The 22,813-nt window shown below is 40.6% G+C and overlaps 3 protein-coding genes across 5 annotated transcripts; 2 read left to right on the top strand and 1 right to left on the bottom strand.

Annotated features, from left to right (window-relative positions):
* Positions 1–1,408: 1,408 nt before the first annotated feature.
* Positions 1,409–4,677, top strand: nanos1 (nanos homolog 1). The gene has a single exon (XM_077732147.1). It carries the CDS (start codon positions 1,491–1,493, stop codon positions 2,166–2,168), a length of 678 nt encoding a protein of 225 aa, XP_077588273.1. The 5' UTR covers positions 1,409–1,490; the 3' UTR covers positions 2,169–4,677.
* Positions 4,678–6,206: 1,529 nt separating this feature from the next.
* LOC144206984 (uncharacterized) lies at positions 6,207–10,888 on the bottom strand. Its single transcript, XM_077732140.1, has 2 exons — positions 9,944–10,888; positions 6,207–9,874 (listed from the first exon to the last, which is right to left on the bottom strand). The coding sequence occupies exons 1-2, from the start codon at positions 10,791–10,793 to the stop codon at positions 6,426–6,428; spliced, it is 4,299 nt and encodes a 1,432-aa protein (XP_077588266.1). The 5' UTR covers positions 10,794–10,888; the 3' UTR covers positions 6,207–6,425.
* Positions 10,853–14,908, top strand: LOC144206985 (tubulin alpha-1C chain-like). 3 transcript variants are annotated; one of them, XM_077732142.1, is made up of 6 exons: positions 10,853–11,187; positions 11,282–11,305; positions 12,110–12,364; positions 12,561–12,780; positions 12,845–12,993; positions 13,480–14,908. In XM_077732142.1, the coding sequence occupies exons 3-6, from the start codon at positions 12,362–12,364 to the stop codon at positions 14,455–14,457; spliced, it is 1,350 nt and encodes a 449-aa protein (XP_077588268.1). In that variant the 5' UTR covers positions 10,853–11,187; positions 11,282–11,305; positions 12,110–12,361; the 3' UTR covers positions 14,458–14,908. The 3 variants fall into 3 exon arrangements, with proteins under 3 accessions (XP_077588268.1, XP_077588269.1, XP_077588270.1); XM_077732143.1 differs by having other exon boundaries at positions 13,504–14,908; XM_077732144.1 differs by lacking the exon at positions 12,110–12,364.
* Positions 14,909–22,813: the final 7,905 nt, after the last annotated feature.

Raw genomic sequence — 22,813 nt, forward strand, 5'->3', positions numbered from 1 at the left:
TTTTTAAAAAAAATGAAGTATGTAAAATATAGATTTGTTTGTAGTTTGTGGTTGTGCATTTCTATGTTAACATTTTCATGCATTTTGATCATTTGAAACTGGGTTTTTAAACAGAGGGACTAAAAATGTGAAAAGAAAACATTTCAGTTAAAAACATTATATTATCTAAAATTGTCAAATACTGCAAAAATGCCATGAATCATTTTCCCTGCAGCAGTTCTTGTTGGATCTCTTCTACAAGTTCAATATTGGCAGGTACCTTTCAGACCTGAGTTGCTCAGTTCCTGGCTTGAAGTCAGCATTGGGATGTGAGGCCATCCAAACAGCCAAAATAACAAGTCCAAAAAATCTGGCAGGAAACCTCAGTTCCACCTATGAATGAATTAATAACAAGTCTTACTCTCTCTTTGTTTTATTTTAGCAGGGGTTGCACACTGCTGCCCTCTGTTGAAAGATGCTACAATTTATGGAATACTGCATGCACACAACTCAAATACTAGAGATCATTAATACTACAGTGATGATAACAATGGCAGCTACCTCTTTTCTATACCATTTCTCCTGACAATAATCAAGTTTATATGGTTGCTATGTTTACATAGCTACAGTCACACACTGTATAAATCTCAAACAATTATTGTCTACCAGAACAAGCAAATATATTATTGATCCAAAATTCACATTTAACATTCTGTATTGATGATTGAATTCAACACTTTAACTATTTACATTTCTATAAGGCTTGTAACCTATTCCCACAGACACATTGAAATCATAAGTGTTTTATACAAAGAAAAATGAAATACACAGGATGGCAATAGCACATTGCCCACATTAAGATGGAATTTGATTTGTGTCAAATTGCTTCAAATAAAGCTTTTGGCAATAAACAAAGCTTTGCAAGTTGTAACTGAAAAAGAAGACTGAGCTAAAAACGAAGCTCAAGTAAGCCAAGCCAAGTCATCTGAAAAATAGAACTCGGCACGTACGATGTTTACCATTGGCTTTTTTATACATTCTCGCTGCCCAGACTATTATTTCTCCCTTGCGTGCCTTTTTGAAGACTTTCATTTGAAATATAGTACATAGCTTATTTTGATCTTAAATAGTTCCATTATGTAGTATTGTATCTGGATTTCCTGACCCATGTAGTGTTCATCGTGTATCGGCCTTTTGTGGGATCACGGTTACCCTAACTAAGCCTTGTAGCACAAATCGTATGGTATCGGGTCCCATCCCTACTATCAACCAATTCTTCCGATCCTCACATGCTGTGCTGCTTGAACTGAGTTCCAGTCCGGCTCATAAAAATAGCTCTCGTTTGTGAGTGTGTGGAGATGAGAGCAAAACGTGGTTCGGAGCAAGCCCCTCCCACTCCATCCTTCTTCATAAGGCTGGGTGCGAGCGCTGGGAGCCCAGATGAGACCACCACACTGGAGATACGTTGACACCACCCGGGAGGATTTTATTCTTCTCATTTGCCGGCCAGCATGGATTTTCTCAATCACAGCTACTTGAGCTCCAGGGGCCCCTACGACTACACGTTTAATTTCTGGAACGACTATCTGGGCTTGACCACGCTGGTCACCAAGAACCCCAAACTGAGCATGCCTCACATGAGCCCCAACTCCATCACCGAGTCCTTGAAGGCCACGCTGGGTCTGGACGACACTCCCGAGTGCGCCTGCGCCTGTGGCTGCGCCTGCGAAGGCGGCGTGCTGGAGAGCAGCGGCTGCTGCTGCTTCGTCTGCCCGCCCGGCACGCCCCCTCCGCCGGGCTGCGTGGCCGAGCTCAAGGAGCGCTTCTCAATTCTCAGCCCTTTCCATAACCAGCTTCCTGAGCGGGACACCCACCACTGTTTCCCGGGCTTCGAGCGCATGAGGACCCGGGGCAAGCCCGCGTCCGCGCGTGCCAAGCTGGAGCCCAAAATCTGCGTCTTCTGCCGGAACAACGGTGCCCCCGAGGAGGTGTACGGCTCCCACGTCCTCAAGACGCCCGACGGCCGGGTGGTCTGCCCCATTCTCCGGGCGTACACTTGCCCCCTGTGCAGCGCCAACGGGGACAACGCGCACACCATCAAATACTGCCCGTTGTCCAAGGAGCAGCCCCCGCAGAGGCCACTCAAGGGCGGCCGGGCTGTGGGGGGTAAGCGGATGAAAATATTCTAGAAATGCAGTCATCAAAAATACTCATAACAATGGAAAAAGATGACTCTCAAGTATGATGAAGAATTGCACTGACAACGATTTGCAGATGCCTGTTTTTTGATGTTGGCTTTTATCCCCTACACATGTTGACTATTCATGCACATTCTAAAAACAAAATGTACTGTAAGTTTTGTTTTCAATATAACAAAGCCAATATACGTTTTCTTAATTCTTTTTCTTTTACATATAAGTGTGGTCTCAAATTTCAGTTGGCAACTTTTATCTTTGCATTAATTCTAGTCCATAGAGAATTTATTTTCTTATTTTTCTATATATTTTTGACCTTTGTTTTTTTTTGTTGATTTTTTGGTGTGGCACTAAATCTTGTTTTTTATTCTTAGACAGTTTTCTTTGTTCACTTTATATAATAGTTATTTTAAATGAGCCCCTAACCTCCTTTGCAACACTATTTTATTGTTTTTTTTAACCTTTCACAATTTGTTTCTGTCTTTCCTTATAATAGGAGGATATAAACTAAACCTCTGGCCGCAAAATAGCTCCCCTACCGCACTTTGGACACCCTCTCAATGTATCCATATCTATTTTTGTAGTTCCTTAATCTGCTCATAGAGCCTTTGTACAATTCTTTAGTGTTTTCTTTCCCTTTTAGCCAATGGGAAGATAATGTAAGTGTAAATACTATACACCAATGTACAGAAATCATACAGCAAGATGAACAAAAAAATGAGTATTTTGGTTAGTGGGAACTTGAATGTCATGTTTCTATACTGAATATTTTTGTATTCCTGGCAGCGAAGCTGACCTCTTACGTTATTGTTCAGAAAACCAAAGTTTCTTTGGCCATCAAAAACCCTCCTGCTATGTTGCGGGTCAAATTGACCCATATGAAACTTGATAAATGTTTAATTTGACATGTTTGCAGTGAAATGGTTACTGTTTGAGTTCAAGATTAGACATGAACATTGTGCCCCCCCCCCATTTTTGACACAGTAGGTTAACTACGTCATTGGTTGCCATTGACAGCTTTGGATGCTCAATCCATTTCAACTGTGGATTTAAATGTGTTTATCACTATTATACGTCCAAACTATTCCAAGTGGGAAGGTTGCAACAAATGAAAGTTTGTTTAATCATTGTCAGCTCTCCTACATTTAATGGATTGGACGTCTACAGCTGTCAATGGTAGACAGTTTTGAAACAGTCCTGAATTGTCTCCATCTTCTCAGATTAATGAAAAATGTTTCTATTCTAATAATAATGTATGGATTGTTAACCATGGCTTGGGTCAAATTGACTCAAATGAACCTTCTCAAAAAAGTTCCTTTTTAATATTTGAAAGGCGTTTGTTAAGTCTGACCTATTGTTGAAAAATGAAATGTTGATTGGGATTTCTTTCTGTTTTTGTTGTTCCTCCTTAAGGGTCAAAATGACACACATGAAATCAAATTGTTTCACATATTTCCATTGAAATGATTCATAATGACATGTCACAATGTTCATTTGTATGTTTTTGACATTTTTGGCTCATTCGACAAAACAGGGCCAGGTCAAATTGACCGAATGATAATATTGCTGTTCTCGAGGAGAGGAAAGTAAAAGAAAGGGGGGTTTAACAAAAGAATGTGTGTAGTCAGGAGTTGCTTGATCCAACCAAGATGAGAGTGAATCCACAAAGGCAGGCCACAAAGCGGCCTCTCTTTAAGGGAGCTGCTGTTCAATTCCTCACAGGAATGTTTTTCTGCCCCAAGTTTTTTTTTTCTCTCTCGCTCTCGTTCTCTCTCTCTCTGTTAGCCAAACGCCTTCATTTTTGTTTACAATGCCAAATAAGGGCGGCAACACACTGGATTTAATGCTTCTTCCCACTCGGAGACAAGCAAATGAATGTCAACCACACGCCCGTTATACTGAAAAATTCCCAAATAATCAACAGAACTCATGTAAAACTGTTGTGAATGTATGCAGGACTGCCTGCGTTTGTCTTGATAGTTTACCAAAGGAATCAACTGGCTGGCATAATAGTATATATGTGTTTGTGTGTGTTTGAGTGTGTGTGTCGTCACTATTTGAATAGAAAGTGGCTCCAACAGGCCGCTACCTCAAACAGCTTTTTGTACTTTAAACAAACAAACAAAAAATGTGTATAAGGCAGTTTATTGATAGAGTGCCATTTATAATGAGGGTTTTTGATAGTATTTTGGATCTTTGTATAACATAATTGTTTTTCTGTTGCATTTAACACACAATGGGAGGGAGGGAAAGCATTACCGAGCACGTTGTTGTGTAAATACTAATGATCTTGAGCGTACTTTTTAGACAAATATACTTTGTTGTTGTTGTTCTTGATGTTGTTTGGATTAAATGAAGAAGCGACAATGATGATGATAATGAAAACACTGTTGTTATTTATATTTGACTACAATTTGTTTGGGCTGTATGCTGCTGTGCAGAATAACAAACATATGAACTCATTAGAGAAATAATAAACTCTTACAGAATATTTGTCTTTTTACTTGGCCTGCACTGGAATTTTTAATTATTTTAGAAAAATTATGCATGCAAACATGAATTGATTGTGGCCATATGTCATGAGATCTATCCTATTTAAATAAAAGTCAAAACACATGCAGGTTAAATTTTATTTTAACTCTTTATGCCACCAACAAACAAGAGACATTATTATTCTTGTTTTTCGAAAATGGCACAATTCCATCTTCTGGTGTACGGATCCCAAAGCAATGCACATTTCCTCCATCCTTGGCTTCTGCATGAAATATGGATGAGGACAAAGTGCGACCGTGATTGACTTTGGCGAACCCACAATAGGCTGGGTTTGCAGGCGAGCCGGTTATTCCCTTCGGGCCGTCGCCTCCATTAGCACAGCGCATGCCGGTCTTCGCATAATCCAGTTATCCCGGCCACTTATGCGATGTGTATCTTTCATGAACGCATAATATGCCTTAGCTGCCTGACTTGAGTGCACCGTCAAAGTCTGATGAAGGGAGTACATGCTCTTAACTTCAGGCCTTCAATCTATTTAAACCCTTCCAGTTTAAATTGATTGGACGTCTATCACTGTCAGTGGCAATGAGTTAAGAAAGAGCATGGGAAAAAAAGTACATTGATGTTAGTAGAAAATGACTTGAGTCCGTCTTTATTAGTATAACTTGAAATATAGTCAAAAGTCTTCAAGGACATGGAGAAAAATTAATAAATCACATCATGGAGCCTGTTTATCTTTATGGGATGACTACAAATTGGTCTTTGCAGGATATTAAAGTCATTTTTCAAGGAAGGGAGAAAAACAAGTTCCCTTCTGCTGATTTGACTTCATTCATATGTTTACACTAAAGTGAATTAGTATATACACTTTTACCAATTGTGAGACTAGGGTATTTCACTTAATGGAAGAATTAATTATCTCGTTCAAATGAAGTGATTTCCCTTCTAAGTAAACCCAATCGGTAGTCTCTACCTAATGAAGTGACTCCAATCCTGTCCTAATATCTACAAGGATCTTTTTAGCCTCTGACCTGCGTGACAGTCGATGGCGGCTACGGATTATAAGTAACAGATCGGTGGTGATGGTGTATGGGTCTCATCACGCTGACGTCCCTGCCTGTCGCCTAGCAACTACTCCTGAAGATAAAATTGAACCGCAGCCAAGCATGAAAGTCATTCCACGGTGCGAGTGAGACTGAGGTGAAAGGGGATAGCATCTTTTAGATCAGAGGTTTGAGGCATTGTGGACCAGGGGAATCATTTGGTACAGCTCAATCAATCTTCTGCATGGCTCATTTGAGCTACTGAACATTGCACATGTATGCACGGTTAATTAAACATATTTAATATTTTGTTAGATGGGTACACTTTGAAGAGACATATTAGATCCACCAGTCGGAAGACATTCATCGCTGTCAATGGGTACTTTTTGTGATAAGTATGGTAAGTATTTGGGGACATGCTATGGACCTGTGCAATACTCGGGTATTTGTTTGGGGCATATAAAGAGAATTCAATGTGTATTAAAACCAGCCAGAGTAATCATAATTCTTTTATTTACTCAATTTTCATTGTGAAAAGGTTAAATTTGTCATTGAATCATTGACTTTGGTTTATTCTGTACTCTTGGTTGAGCACCTCAAGGATTAAAGTGCATACATACAAAAAAGAACATGATGACATCATCATGGTTCATTCCAGAAATGGGCCAGAACAAGGAATTGGAATGACATTGGACATTTTCTGTTGTTCCAGATCTCAAGGCTTTACATCCTCTTCTTGGTACAGTAAGGAAGAATCATGGGGTGGATCTGGTGGTTTTGGGCCACTGCCAACTAAAGAGAGTGAAGTATTAGCTGGACCAAAAAGTACCATTTTGATGCTGACTGGTCCAGCTTCAAAACCATCTTCTGATAGGGCCTCCGTTTTTGCTCCTGACACCTGCTGAGGCGAGGATGTATCCACATCCTCAATATCAGGGTGCTTGTCAGGGTGCAACAACTCTATATTCTCCAGTCTAGTTTCCTGTAAACCTGGACTACAAGGTAGTTCAGAATCTGGAATCACCAAACTCGTTTTTTTCTCATGGTGCTCAATTGTTCCTAGTTGCATTCCTGTCTCTGTAGCAAGAACAGAGATTTCATCATCTGCCATTCCTTTGTCCTCGCCAGAAATAATGTGTTCAATCTTCACCTCCACTTCTTCATCATGGTGCTCTGCTTGGGAGTCACCTATTTTTACCTGGTTTGTGGTGATATATTGTCTTGTTTGGCTTGTGAAAAACTCTGAATGGCCATTTTGTGTGTTATCTTCACCAGGTGGTTCAACATCCTCAAGAAGAATGTCATCAATATCTAGCAAGACGTCATCTTCCAGTTCAGTCTCAATCATATCAGGATCTTCTGGTTCATTAGGAAAATTTACCACTAATAAAAGTTGGTTTACCCATGGCGTTGCGTCTATAACTGCTGCAGATTCTTTTACAGTTTCTCTGGTAAGAACCTGGACTGCCTCTCCTTCAGTCTGAGGTTGTTCTATCTGTTCTTGAGACATCTTTTCTTCTTGACCCCCCATAACCTCATCAAGGGACTCTGTTTCAGAGTCCCTATTGTTTTCTAGATGTTCATCTGGCTGTAGTGTTGTTTGATTTTGGAGAAACTCCTCAGCCTCTGTTGCAAGTGGTTCAACTTCCTCAAGAATAATATCATCAATCCAGATGAGCTCTGCATCCTCCCACCCTTTACAAGATTCTCCTGCCACTGAATCTGACTGACTATACTGGCATTCAGGTTTTGTGCCAACTTGATCATCAGTAACCCAATCCTCTTTTCTATCTACCTGCTGTGATGTTTGTATTTGGACAAACTCCTCATTGACCTCTGCTGAATCCTGCACAAAGTAATGAATTTTCCTAGCAGGCGCTTCCATATTCTTATCTTTGGGATGATCATCGGCATGCATTTGTGTATTAAGTAGAGATTGAGAAAGCTCCACCTTCACACAAGGCAACTGGGTCTCATGATGTTCATGGATTACAACTTTTGTATGTTCTATAGTTTCTTCATCACTATGTACATAAATGTCAGCATCCTGAGGTTGTTCTTCTTGTTCTTTAGACATACGCTGCTCCGATTGGGAGCCTTCCTCTTTTTCCTGGTTAACATAACCTGGCTTAGTTGTCTCAGTTTGGAGAAAGTCGTTGTTGTCCTGTTGTGTGTCCAGCACAAAAATGTGGATGTCTTCAATGGCTAGTTCGACATCCTCAGAAGCAAGGTCAATGAGTAATGCTGGATCCTGCAAGCCTTGAGGAGAATCTACCCTTACCAAAGGAAGCTGAATCTCCTGGAGCTCAGGGTTTAAAATTGTTATGGGCTCATTTCTTGCTTCAATTGCAAGAACCAAATCTTGCTGGGAATCACCTGAATGAGGCCATTCTTCATCTTCGTCAGTTGCTTTCAGACCTCCATCAAGCTGCTCTAATTCCGACTCACAATTTTTCTGGTTTTCATCAGACCCTTGTGATGTTAGACCTTGGTGAAAATCATTTTCGCCACTTAGTATATCACCCACAACAACGGGAATGTTTTGAGAAGTTGTTTCCAGATCCAGAAAAGTGTCACGGGTATGCAGCAACTCTGCACTCTGCAGTTCAGTCTGTAGGAGACAGACCTCTTGTGGTTCTTCATCAGAAATTATCTCTTGGTCTGGGTATAAAATGGTTATAGATTTTTTACTTGCTTCATCTGCAAGAATCTGATCCTCTCCTCCATCGGCCTGCTGATCTTCTTTCTCTTCTTCAGAAATGTCTCCTGAAGTTCCCGTCTCAAAACTATGAAGATGCTCTGATACAGAATCTTCAACATTTCCCTGTATATCGTCAAATTGCTGAATTGTTTCCCTTTGTTCAATCTCTTCACTGAGGTCCAGTGTGTCCTGCAGAGGTCTGCTGATGTTTTCAGCAGATAGGTTGACAGTCTCAACAACACAATCATCAACATGGATTATATCTCCACCCTCTAAAACCAAAGGAAGCTGGACATCTTGGCTATCAAGGTTAAACACAGATGCAGATTCTCCTCCCGCTTCGTTGCTATTACCTTGAGTCTTATCGCCATCAGCCTGAATCGTATGCTGTTCGTGTTCATTTTGTCCAGAAACCTCATCTTTGGTCTCCAGTTTTTCAAGAAGCTCCAATTTTGAGTTCTCTCCTTTTTCATTGTTCTCAACAGGTATTGTTTGTGCAGCCAGAAAGTTGTCAGTAGGCTCCATTATTTCATGCACAAGGCTATGGGTACTTTGAGGTGTTTCCAAATCAATATGACAAATATCATCAACATGCATCAAAACTGTATCCTCCAGCTGAATCTGGGGAATAATAGAAATATGTGCTTCTTTAGGGGAATTTTCCTTTACAGAAGAAAGCTTGTGGTCAGGGTTTAAAATTGTAGGTTCTTCTTCATCCACAAGGTTCTGATTCTGATCCTCTTCACAAGCATCATCATCCAATGCTCCATGATGCTCTTCTGATATGGAGTAATCAGCAGTTTTCATTGTTTCCAAAAGCTTGTGGTCAGGGTTTAAAATTGTAGGATCTCCTTCATCCACAAGATTCTGATCCTCTTTACAACCATCATCATCTAATGCTCCATCAAGCTCTTCTGATATGGAGTCATCTGCAGTTTCCATGTTTTCATCAGTGTGAGGAATGTTTTGACTATGGAGGAGCACCTCTCTGGCCTCCAGTTTGTTATCCACAGGACATTGGATACTCAGAGAAGATGGTTCATTTTCTTTAGCAACATGAAGATCATCTATAGGCAGCAGCTTTGCATCCACCAGTCCACTTACCGGTGAACTGAGATCATGTGAGTCTTCCTTCATTGAAGTTAGCTGGTTCTCTGGGTCATCATAGATTACAACTATTGTATTTTCTTTTCCTGCTTCATCACCAATAACACAAGCCTTCTCTTCTTTTAATTCTTGAGACCATTCTTCCTTAGACGTTTCATCTTCATTGTTGGACTCTAAATCTTCGCCAAGCTTCATCACTTCTGGTTCCTCTTTATCTTTCTGGTTTTCAACGGTTGTTTTTTGACTTAGGACATACTCATCGTGGGCATCCAGTGTGTCCTGAACAAAGCTTTGGATATTCTCACCAGGTGATTCCTCACATGAGGTTTCAAAATTTGTGCAAGCCTCAGAGTCACCTGGCAAAAGGCAAGTAAGTGGGTATAAAAATTAACATATATTTTGTGAAGGACGTCAAAACGACTTACCTCGTGCTATTTCCTCTTTAAGACGCAGTTTCCACTGTGCTTTCTTCTTAATCAAGGCCAAGGCGTCCAAGCTCTCACGAATTTTCTTTCTATCCTGGTTGTCCCATTGCTCCCTCTCCTTGCGTTCTAACGCAAGACCACCCAGGGCCCATGCCTCAGCACACGCCCTGTCCCGGGGGAAGACAGGGCGGTCATCAAGAAAGGTGAGCTGCCGAAGATGGACAATTAGCGTCTTTCTGTAGTTGGGAATCTGGGTTACCACCTTATTGCCGATCAAGTTCAGAACACGCAGTTCTGGCATGGCCTCTAGGATGGGAAGAATCCCGGGCTCGTGCAGGAGGTTGTGTGACATGTCGAGAACTGTAAGGGCCACACATTCACTCAGGTGCTGGATGTCATTGATCACCTCAAGCTTGTTGTGGGAAATCTGCAGGGTGCTGAGCTGAGGGAGGCAGGAGATGTTCTCGATGGTATTAATGTAGTTGTTGGAGACATTCAGGGAGCACAGCTTCTGCATGGGCGCCAAGTTTTCCAACTTGTGGATCAGGTTTTGCTGCAGGAACAAGCAGCGAAGGTTGATCTGCGCGTCCAGATTTTCAATGCGCTGCAGCCCGTTGCTCTCCAGCCACAGACACTTAAGCCCTGTGTACTCCTCCAAGTTTTCAATATTGGAGAATCCCTTAAAATGTAGATAAAGGGTATCGTTCAAATGCGGTGTGCTGTATAGCCTGTTTTCCTTGCAGTGGTCCTTTAAGAACTTCTTGGTCATCCTTGGCCCCAAGAATCTTTTTAATGGCGTATTCTCCTCGTTGCTCAAAGATTGGCGTTTCGTAGGTGTTGCTTTTTCCATAATGTGTTTGAACACAACACGGCTCACTTCCGCGTTCTTCACAACAACAACAACAACCACGTGCGTCTAGTGGCCTTTTGGAGTCTATAAGGTCCAACATTTACAGCCATGGGGCGCTAAATTCTGCCCTCTTGCGTCACAAAAGAGTAAGTTTGTTTTAAAAAGGTGCACGAAGCGAGGGGCATGACGTCAAAATACGTAGGCGTTTGAGGAAACGTCACAACCTCGTGTAACGCAACCAGAATGGCGAATATTACTCGCTTTGGTTAAAAGATAAGCATCCGGAAGAGAATTGCAAATTTCCCCAAATCTGTCATAATATTTGGAATAGTCTGTGAAATTAGTGCAGTAGAAGCTTACCTTCCGCTGACAGCAGGATCCCATGCGTTCATCGGTATGTTGGCGTCCTTTAAAACTACGTCAACTCGTCTCACTCATGATCAATTTCAGAAAGGCCTTAACTTTATGAATTACTTTTCTTCTTACAGGAAAGAAGCACAGTTTCTTAGCAGGTATGGTTGCTACTATCACCCATATAATTGCACATAATTTCTCAGATTCTATTCCACGTACAACATGCTCTCCAAATTGAGGAAGTTTGTTTGATTGTTTATTATGGGTCAAACTTTTTTTAACATCAACTAAATGAAACTTGTAATATGTGTACATTTCGGTCAAACAATGCACATTTAATTTGATTTAACAAACATAATTGGTGTGGGCAATTTTCAGATTGAAATCAATAAAATTAAAATTGAGGTTGCTAACCTTACATTGTTCCTGATGGTGTGTCATCAGTAGGTGAATGACAACATGTTATTTACCATTGCATGGACAAATACATGCCTATCTAATTTGAATATTGTGCTAAAGGAAAGTTGGAAGATGACTAGTTGTAAGATTTTGAACAGTCCCCAAAAATAAGTTGAATTTAATCTAAATGTCTAATGTATAGACAAAAACAGGCATAAAAGCACGTAAAAAAAACATTTAATATTGGAAAATCAGGATGCCCCTTAAAAAATACGCTTTCAATGTTTAAGTTCATATAAATTCAAAGTATTCCACATTTTTAGCTTTGCAATGGACAGTGACAAGTACATTCACAGTTTATGCCAAGTGACATGGTTACAAAATTTTTCATTGCCTTGGCAACATAATGATCATCAATATTAATGACTAATTCACTGACATTTTTACTGTCTCCCATTAATGGCGATATACACTCAACCTATTTAGTTCAGTAATTTGGTCTAACGTTGGTCTTCATATTCTTCTGCTGTGATGCTGTAATGAATGTATGAATTAAATTGCAGCTAGAAAAGTGGAGGTAAACAGTCAGAGGACGCCAAAGATGTTCCTGACAAAAAAGACCTTTTTGACTAGCATGCTATGAAAAGAGCTTGCAAGAAGTTCTCAATCAATTGGAAATAGCCTCAATTTAGTTTTTCAAAAGCAAAAAAAGGAACGTCTTGCTACTTACAACGGAAGACTAAACGCTCTTGACAGTAAACCCTGTCAGTGCCGCTTTTTCATTCCAACGCTCACACACTTCTGCTTCAGGAGACATGGTGAGTGATAAAGACAATACATTGAATGTTATGGACAGAACCCCAAATAATGTGCCCCTGCAAAGGTTGGAAGAGGTTTTATAAGATTAAACCTATAAGTTTTGTCACAACCCAAACCCAAACAACCTTGTTTGAGGTTACTCCCAATGACCATCCTTTTTATTGCACCTAATAAAGACTTGTTTTTCTTCCTTAGCGCGAGTGTATCTCAATTCACGTGGGCCAGGCTGGCGTCCAGATCGGCAATGCCTGCTGGGAGCTGTACTGCCTGGAGCACGGCATCCAACCAGACGGTCAGATGCCCACCGACAGAGTTCAAGCAGTTGACGGTTCCTCCAACACCTTCTTTAGCGAGACTGGTTCGGGAAAGCATGTCCCCAGGGCGGTTTTTGTGGACCTGGAGCCCACTGTCATTGGTAAGTCTCCGGCACTAATCCACGGGGTGAAAGTTTCGATGAGTCACAATCATCTTGTCTGCAGACGAGGTGCGCTCCGGAACCTATCGTAAACTCTTCCACCCGAATCAGCTGATCACAGGTAAAGAGGATGCGGCAAACAACTACGCTCGCGGCCACTACACCATAGGCAGAGAGATCATCGATCATGTAGCTGACAGGATACGCAAGCTGGTAAGCAGATTTAACCAAAGCACCAACATCTACTGACCTATCAGGGAAAATCTACCTACATATTTAACAGTGGGTTATAACTCGGCCAATCCACTGTGGATATTTTGTCCAAAATTTGCAAAATGAGATTTTTATAGCCGTCCTTATTTTTTGGTCTTTCCATTTGAGGAAAGTCAAGATCATAAAATGTAAAAAAAAAAAAAAAAAAGTTCAAATTAGTCATCTCCATCTACTCACCATTCCCTCAGGTGTCTACTGAGAATCCTACAGCAAAGTACCAATCCCTTATTTAATTAAATAGCTCCTAACATTTATGAAAAATATGCTATTCTGAAATAATGTACAAAATATTGCACAAAAATGAGATAAAGACACACTTGGCATTGAGTGGGCCTTGTACTTTTTGCCATAGTATCGTTTCAGTATCCCCGCAATGTCACAATGTTGGCATCATGACAACACCATTGTCTTGTGTATACCGGCTAGGCCGACATGTGTTCCGGCCTGCAGGGTTTCCTGGTGTTCCACAGCTTTGGCGGTGGCACCGGCTCGGGTTTCACCTCACTGCTCATGGAGCGTCTCTCTGTTGACTTTGGCAAGAAATCCAAATTGGAGTTCTCCATCTACCCAGCCCCCCGGGTTTCCACTGCCGTGGTGGAACCCTACAACTCCATTTTAACCACACACACCACGCTAGAACACTCAGACTGCGCCTTCATGGTAGACAACGAAGCCATCTATGACATCTGCAACCGGAACCTGGACATTGAGCGTCCCACGTACACTAACTTGAACCGGCTGATCAGCCAGATTGTGTCATCCATCACCGCCTCGTTGCGCTTCGACGGCGCCTTGAACGTAGACTTGACCGAGTTCCAGACCAACCTAGTGCCTTACCCACGAATCCACTTCCCACTGGCAACCTACGCGCCGGTGGTGTCGGCCGAGAAGGCCTACCACGAGCAGCTGTCCGTGGCCGAGATCACCAATTCTTGCTTCGACCCGTGCAACCAGATGGTAAAGTGTGACCCTCGCCACGGTAAGTACATGGCCTGCTGCCTGCTCTACCGTGGTGATGTGGTGCCCAAGGACGTCAATGCCGCTATCAATGCCATCAAGAGCAAGCGCACCGTTCACTTTGTTGACTGGTGCCCCACTGGCTTCAAGGTGGGCATCAACTATCAGCCGCCCACCGCCGTTCCGGGAGGCGACCTGGCTAAGGTGCAGCGGGCCGTGTGCATGCTCAGTAACACAACCGCCATTGCCGAAGCCTGGGCCCGGTTGGACCACAAGTTTGACCTGATGTATGCCAAGCGTGCCTTTGTGCACTGGTACGTGGGCGAGGGAATGGAAGAGGGTGAGTTCACCGAAGCTCGCGAGGACATGGCTGCCCTGGAGAAGGACTATGAGGAGGTTGGCGCCAACACCGTGGATGTCGACCACGACGAGGGGGAGTACTATTGAATCTCAGGAATGATTGGAAAGCTTGGATTGGTCGCCGGGAAGGGGCTAAAGTGGAGGAAGACACTAGGGATTCAAATTTTCTTGAATGGATATTAGTTCAAATGACACCTGGTTTATGGAGGTTTTTTTTACATTTTTTTAGGTTGCATGAATATTTAAAATTGTCAGACTTTTTTTAATCCATCAAATGTTTTGTATGAGAATTGATTCCTTTTTTTTTATTTAGAACCTTTTTTCAAGTTAAGATTGTTTACCTAATTTTAATAGTGTTGTTCTTTTTTTGGCAAATTTTTTAGCAGCATATAATGTAAAATGGAATATTATGTGTACTGGATGTCCAGGAAGAACTAAGAAATGACCTTTGTCCCTGATCGAGTCTATAGAGCAGTTAAGATTGATTTTCATATAGGCTGATATTTTGATTAATTCAGTCAAAAGTATATGGATCTGAAATTTGCTGCATGATTAAAATGTTGGTGTACATCAGATTATATTCAAAAACCTACATTTATTTCACTTGTAAAGATGTCCAATCCATTTTTACTGGGAAAGTTAGCGACAGATTTGATCGCTGCCAGCGCTCCTGTCAAATGGATTGATGTCTTGCTGTCAGCAGCAGTCAAATGAAGCCATTCAACTAAACAAGCACACTTTATTTACAACCTGCATCTAGCATCCTTCTATGAAAGAGGTAACAATGTTTTTTTGTTGCAGGAAATGACAAGAATGAGGATCTTTTTGAGAAAAGGAGTTGTGGGACAGCAGTGACACTCAAAGGATGGCACAAGCATCAACAGCCCTTTGTGAGTTACCTTTCATTTTTATTCAACAGCGCCCTATAAAGGAGCTTTTTGAGTGTTACAATAGATTGTTGGAACTGTAGTACAAAGGAACACATTTCCAGTTTATCTTAATTTTATTATGTATATCTAAATATGTTGATATTTGCTGGGATTTAACCAAATATAACAGTACATTTTATGTAAGAAATATTTGAAATAGCTCACAATTTTTAAGAAATTTTGACTAAAATAAAATACTATAATATAAATGATCAAACATTAATGTCAATATCACTATTATTTAATGCATGGTTTTAGGTATTCAGATCTTATTTGAAAAAAACATGTATTTTAATTGTAATTTACTTGGCCACCCCTGATTTATATCTTTGATTCCTATTTTAGCAGTTTAAAAAATGGTAAAGTTCGTTCTTAAAAGTTGCCACTTGGTGTCGCAGCTTCACAACTCAAGTACCAGATAGAGTTGCCATGGAGGCATTAGTAAATTTGTCAAATAAAGTCAAAACAATCTTAAAAATCTATTCCACAGACACAAAATAATTTTTACAGGCAATGTTTTTTTTATTTATGAAGCACTCAAAATAGGTCAATATTTTGTTGTTTGTTTTTTTTAGTGTGGGGAATTCAATATGTTATCCTGTAAGCATTTTTTTGTCTTAAATTGTCTTCAAACGATAGTCTGATAAATGATCATTTCTTATACTTACATATACTTTAAAGTATATAATTATATTATTACTATTCATATTTGTGAAGTTATAAAAAACATATTTGTGTGATTTTAATGTAAATCATTTTAGGCGATACTACAAAATGTGAGTGTAATTGCACACAATATGCAAACAAAGTTTCACTATTTCATGACATTATTTGGAATAGGGGATATCTTAATTATCTAGAATATTTTAAAAAAGTATAACTGACACAAAATGAAATACAACACTTAAACATGTGTCATAAATTAGGTCGATGGTTTAAATTGAAATGTGAGTATACATGTGATTTTGTAATTATTAATAACAATAATAATACATCGAAAGTGTGGATTTGAAAGGAAGCATCTGGTGTGGGCCTTTTATGCCTCAGTTCTAGTCTAATAACCCCCACAGCCCCTGACCACCAACTCAGTTGGAAGTAGTCGCCATAGGAATTCACTACCTCTTAAAATATTCCACCTACTTACGCTTTTTACCCCTTCTTCTTTAAGAGCCAGCCCCCAATAGCAATGAATGTCAGCGCAATATGGCCGCCGCCTGGCCAGGGGAGGGGATTGACTTGTTTCCAAGCACTTAATTCAATTTGTCACCGCCACTGCTGTGGGAGGGTGTCGGGTCGGTTGCTTGAGAGGGTGCTCAAATGCTCTAATTTGTGTTAATGAGGGCTAATAAAGTCATAGCCCCCCTTATATTATTGCCGAAAGGCCACGGGTAGGAGGTTGTGTGTTCGTATGTGTTTGCTTATGTGTGTGTGCCCTCTCAGACGACTATTCACATGGATCATTTCTCTCCATCAATGCCCCCTTTAATTACTTGGAATTAAAAGAAAAATTCTGATGCAGCTAGATTTGTTATTAAATAAATCGTGCTTATTTGAATTAACAACTACAGTGCTTTAAGAAATGTCTAATATGAAGATATTTTCTTACTATTTTGATTCGAAAATGCAAATGTGAATTTGGAGAATGACACAGTAAAAGGGTATCATTTCTAAATTTAAATGTAAAATTAACCATAGTAAATTTGAAGTTGAACTAATGTTATTTTTTAAGGACAATTCAACAGCTCATGCGATGTATTTTTTGTTTTAAATATGCAATATTTTTGTTATCCGACAAGTTAGAAATTTCCTCTTCAAATTACTTTAGCATATGAAATATTAATATTTTGGGGGCTATTTTTGCTCATAATCCAATACAGTGCCGTTCTTGTATGAGAAGCGTGCGTGGAAGCATGTGCGCCCATGTTGTCTGACACAGGCGGCCCCCTCTTTCCATTGTGCTCCTAATTAGACGTCCTTTGTTGAGTTAATGCCGCCGCCATCTGGACGGACCCTTCCGGGGGTGTCGACCAGAGGGTCTGCGGACGCCCCGCCCCGCCCCACACTCAATAGCACCGGCGGGGACCATCTTCTCGCTTTGGTTGACACCACCAGGACCCATTCACAGTTGAAGGAATTAGTCAAAGATTGATGTCCTCCAACACATAGGCGCAGACTCCCCCTTAAGCCACCATATTGTCGCCCATGTTGGCGACTGAGGTCAAATGTCAACTTTTACAAAGCTATTCTTCTGACCGCACCAAGCGTTTTAAGACCTAATTAATGCCAGCTTTGCAGAATCAAAATTTGCAGACATTTTTATTAGCCAATTTCAAGTCTTTTCATCCATAATATGCATTCCTAATCTTATATTTCTTTTCAAACACACAAAACGTAAACCATTTTTGTTCATAAGGTTTGTTTGTGTGTTCACTTGTGTCAAGTGGTTTGTCCATCCCATCCGTCTTCCTCTTTGAAGCGGTGATTGCAACCCTTTGCCGACCTCCAGCAGTTGGCCTCCTTTACGCCTCCTTTCATCCCGCCCGTCAACAACAACATTGTCCATCTGACCCCCCCACCCCACCCCTCCACACAAACACAAACACACACACTCTTGCCAGCATGCTGACAACCACGCAAGAATGGCCGTGTGCCTCCATACAAACACACTCACGCACACTTTGGCTGTGGCTCGTTTTGTTAACAAGAACTGCCGATAGTTTAACTCCGTGATGCCATGTCATCAAAAGCATACTTTACAAGCTTTTTTGTTCTGGATGGTCGCAGAATCCTATTAAAAATAACTACCATGTTTACTAGTCAATTCCCCATGAGTTTGAGTGTAATTTACATTTCCTCAGAAAATAGTGCAAAAAAAACCACCTTGAATAGCTGTCTGTCAGCTCATGTAGTCACCACATGGTTAAGATGCTAAAAATCTCTATAAGTATATTTCTTTAATTTCTTAATATGTGCAACCGTTTTTTAACTCAGTGAGAGATAGATGTCCAATTTATGGTCCATATTTTAGTTTCTCCTAGTCAAATTGGAGGTCTAGTGGCAATGAGCAGTGAGGTAAAAATATTTAAGAAATATGATTATAAATTATGAGTTGCGAAAAGTTCTCTCCGTCCAATGATCAATGCCAACTCTTGTCCATAAACTCAAAGTCACGCTTTCTCTCACTTGATGGTCATTCCTGACATTTCTTTGCTCAGATGTAAGTTTTAATTGACCCAAAAATGGCAGCAGTGCAGCTTTGAAAGGTGTTATTTTAGCTGTGAAAGTTGTTTTTGGAATCCGCCAGCACGCATACATCACAGCCACTTGGCCTGACTTCTTCTTCATCTTTTTTTTTAGAATTTTTCTATGATTCCCCTGCTCGCCTCTCGTCTTTGCGTTACGCCATAATTAGAAACTAAACTGGACCGCGGCTCTGATAACAGTATGGAACTCGAATGGAATCAAGCACAATTAGGAAATGTATTAGTTCTTGTCATGTTCATAGGGGTAATACAATAAACATGACTCTGAAATAATAGCAACCAGAAGGGGGGCGGCATGAGGGGGGTGCTAACAACGGACATTTCCTCAAAACGTCTGTACAGTGTTAACATGTCCTGCCAATGATGTTGAGCCATGCTAGTGCTCTGTAAAAACATTTTCACAAATGGATCCCTTTTTAGCAAATAAACAAAAGGAAGGAAACTCAATGCATGGCTTCCTTTATGTGCGACTTCAATGAGTTCCACGTCTATGCTCTTAACTCAAATAGTGTATCAAATTACCATCATTTTTGGACGAGAAGGTGCACCTGAATGTAAGCCGCACCCACCATACTTAACAAGATTTTTTTCATTAATATCATAAGCTTTAAACTTAATCATAAACTGCAGGTGTACATATATTAGAACATTGCTTACTTGTAAACGTATAATAAAAGTTGCAAAAAATGTGCCCCCCCCCCCCATCCTAAAATATTCAGCCCCCATGCTGCCTCTTAACACCTCATGGTGGCGTGAACACCCAGATAAGCACAGCTTCTTCACACACCAAAACACGCGCACACACACACAGGGAGTGACACAGGGTTAAACTAAACGTCGTCGCTGAAGCATATTGCAGCCCCACAAGCAAGCCCCTCTCTCTCCACATCCTTTATTCACAGGCGCGTAATTGGTAGTCAATTGGAGCTCCCCCTTTGCCCATTGTGGGCACATTTTGCTCTTGACAGAGTGCGGAAGATTAATGGCTACGAGCAGCCAAGGGAGCCTCGCCTCAGCGAGCATGAGCGCCCTAAATTCATTACGCCAATTTCCCCCTGTCCTACGCTCCCTTACGGCCAGCCCACACTCTGTTTAAAAAAAAAAAATCATACATTTCCAAAAAGGGGTGTCTGCAGTCAGATGGTGGAGGGCGATGAATGGCAGAAACAAAAGATCCACAACAATAACAATGCTTTTACCACATGGATGCCAAATAAGAAAGAAGCTGAAAGTGCTCCTGTATTGCAGGTACCCACTTTCTGCATAAGATAGTCGTTTCCATCAAGTAAACACCTCCAATTAATATTATTGCCTGCCGTTGGTGGCAGTAGACTCCGCTGTCAGAATGTATTGAACATCTATAACAGCAGTAAATAAATTAAGTACTAAATAAATAAAGGAGAGGGGTACGGCCCAACTGCAGCCCAGGAGTCAGTTTTAATGGACTGTAATGGTGCCCTCTTTTTGTTTAAAAGGATTTGTAACCAATCCTAACTTTTTCCATAATGTTAAGTAAATTCTCAGAATTCAATGATATGTTGGCCTTTTTTTCTTCTTCTCACTCTCGTTGTTGGACTCGGAAATAGCCAGCATTCCTTTACATGATAAAAACTGGATTTAAAAAAAAGGAAGCTTGGACATTGAAACAAGCATAATTGTGCTGATTTATTCATGCTGTCAAAGAGCAAGAACCCCCTACTCCCGTTGCAGCCAGCCTGCATTTTGGGGAAACTGCACTGAGTGGCCTATGGCATCATGCCCAAAGACATTTGGGAGCTGGGAAGGAGATGTCTGTTTAAGGTCGTTTTATGACAATGATGTAGTCCGTCATCTCAGTGACAGTCCAGAGTGTCACATAATCTCCACAGCACAGACCCATCTAAGTATTCTCTGCCCTTGGGTACATATTTCAGATTAAAGGAAACAATAAGTTGCTACCAAAGTTTTCCACTAGAATCTCTGTCTATGTCAACTCATTGGAGGCTATTAACAGGGTGAGACCTCCCCTCATATCGTTCTCAATTGTAGATTGAGATTTTGCATTGATAATTGTTGTATTGGCATATTGCGAGATAATCGTTTGGTGAGCCTTGCATCGCAAATCATGTTTCATGGCTCGAGTTTTTAAAAAGCCTCAGTACATAGTCTCCTGCCTTTTTCATAGCCGAAACAGTGTATTTTTCTGACCACTTTGGGTTTAACTGAGGGATCCTAACACTTTTGTGAATGCCCGTCATACATCAATAATACAACACCTGAGCCAGAAGCTTCCTAGCCGCTTGAGTCTCCTTTCAACTGGCATGTTTTGAACGTGAGGCTTGAGAGGGAATAGAAGGGACAAGCCCGGAGTCAGCTAGTTATTGGAATATCTGCTCCAAAGCAGTCATTCCCAAATTGTTTTAACAGAGTCTTTAATAGCCAATAAAGACATCACATTCACACAAAATTTTATATGTCGACTGATTGCCGTTAGACTTTTAATGTCATGCACCCCTTGGAGGGCGCACACTGCAGTCTGGGAATCGCAGAAGTAAGGAGAAACTTCAGGGGTTCAGGGGCACTTCCTGACAAGCTTATAAATCAGCAAAGGGCAGATAGATTCATCTAGCGGTGTAATGTCGACAAGGTGCGCAGCTTCATTTCCAATTTTCACAGCTCCTTGAAGGAAGACGAAGCAAATGTTTTGCATTAATGTTTCTCCGCCGCGGGGTCGGCGACAGGGTGTCGAGGGGGGCGCGGTCAGGTGAAGGCCAGGTTTATAGAAGTGAGTAACAGCGAGCCTTCATAAAGATGTCACAGGAAGACACAAAGTCTCAATTTGGGGGTGCTGCCAGCCAGATGTTGAGGCGCAAAGCAGCAACGGGATCATAACGACCCCCCGACACCCCTGAGCTAAAATGCGTAACCGCCGCGCCCCCGTTTGAAGCGGTCGCCAGGAGGCGTCCGGCCATCCTTAACAACTGGCAATTTATGAGTGGCGAGGAGCGCGAGGTCGACATTAGCGCCGCTTGGACGTCTTTGTCAGAGAGCTTCGTCTCTGGGTGCCACCTCCCCACACTTGAATTTTATACGTCCCGCTCTCCTCTTTCGCCGCACCTGTTTGACACCTTGACTCCTTTTACAAGCTTTGTTGAGAGGCCGTTAAGTATTCTTGATGACGGCCGCCTGCCGAGACATGCAGCTGGACTCCGCTATAGGACCAATGGTCTCCTTTTTCACTTTTATTTCTAGAAAAATAGAAGAAAAAACAGAAGCATTTGCGATTTCCAGTGTTGCAATTATTTTGTCTTTACTAAAGCTATAACCTTTTTTTTATTGATCTTAAGTATATTCTTACTCTGCAAGGCCACAATTGTCATTATCAGTCAAGTTATGTGAAACTGTTGTTTTACCCATAGCGGTATCAGAGCACCCACAGATGGTCTGGGGGAAACATATTAATCATAAAACAAAACTCTGAAATACAATCCCAAAAAGAACACATGGACTCCAAAGGAGATTCTTTTGGTATCCAATTAGATGACTTTGTATCCGTTTGTGTTTCGCTTGAAATACATTTTGCAAGTTTTTTTTTCTTTTTGCGTAGGAAGTATTTACTGTGGCAAAGGAAATTGATTATTAACTGAGATGGACGTGGGCCACCCTTTCAGGGCCTGTGTTGGACTGCAAGCATGGATTTTTTTTTTGTTATATATTTTGAGTGTGGTAATTTCGCCGTAATAGCACGTTTACATTTGGCTTACAAAGTTGCACGGCACTTCCTATAATAAGCGCCCCCGCTGCTACATCTGTGTCCACTTTGTAGATGGCGCGCAGAAAGACCGCAGTTTCTGTTTTCTTTGCTAATGAATTGTATCGGTGTAGCAAAATTACACACAGATTGGAAATTATGAGCAATTTTATATGCGCTGGAGGTAGAAAAATGCATCTGTGTAAATTCATAATTTAAATGTACTGCCAAGAATATGTATATGTGTATATATATATATATATATATATATATATATATATATATATATATATATATATATATATATATATATATATATATATATATATATATATATGTATATATATATATATATATATGTATATATATATATATATATATGTATATATATATATATATATATATATGTATATATATGTATATATATATATATATATATATATATATATATATATATATATATATATATATATATATATATATATATATATATATATATATATATATATATAATTTCATTT

This window comes from Stigmatopora nigra, chromosome 14, assembly GCF_051989575.1.
Source record: "Stigmatopora nigra isolate UIUO_SnigA chromosome 14, RoL_Snig_1.1, whole genome shotgun sequence".
NCBI lineage: Eukaryota > Metazoa > Chordata > Actinopteri > Syngnathiformes > Syngnathidae > Stigmatopora > Stigmatopora nigra.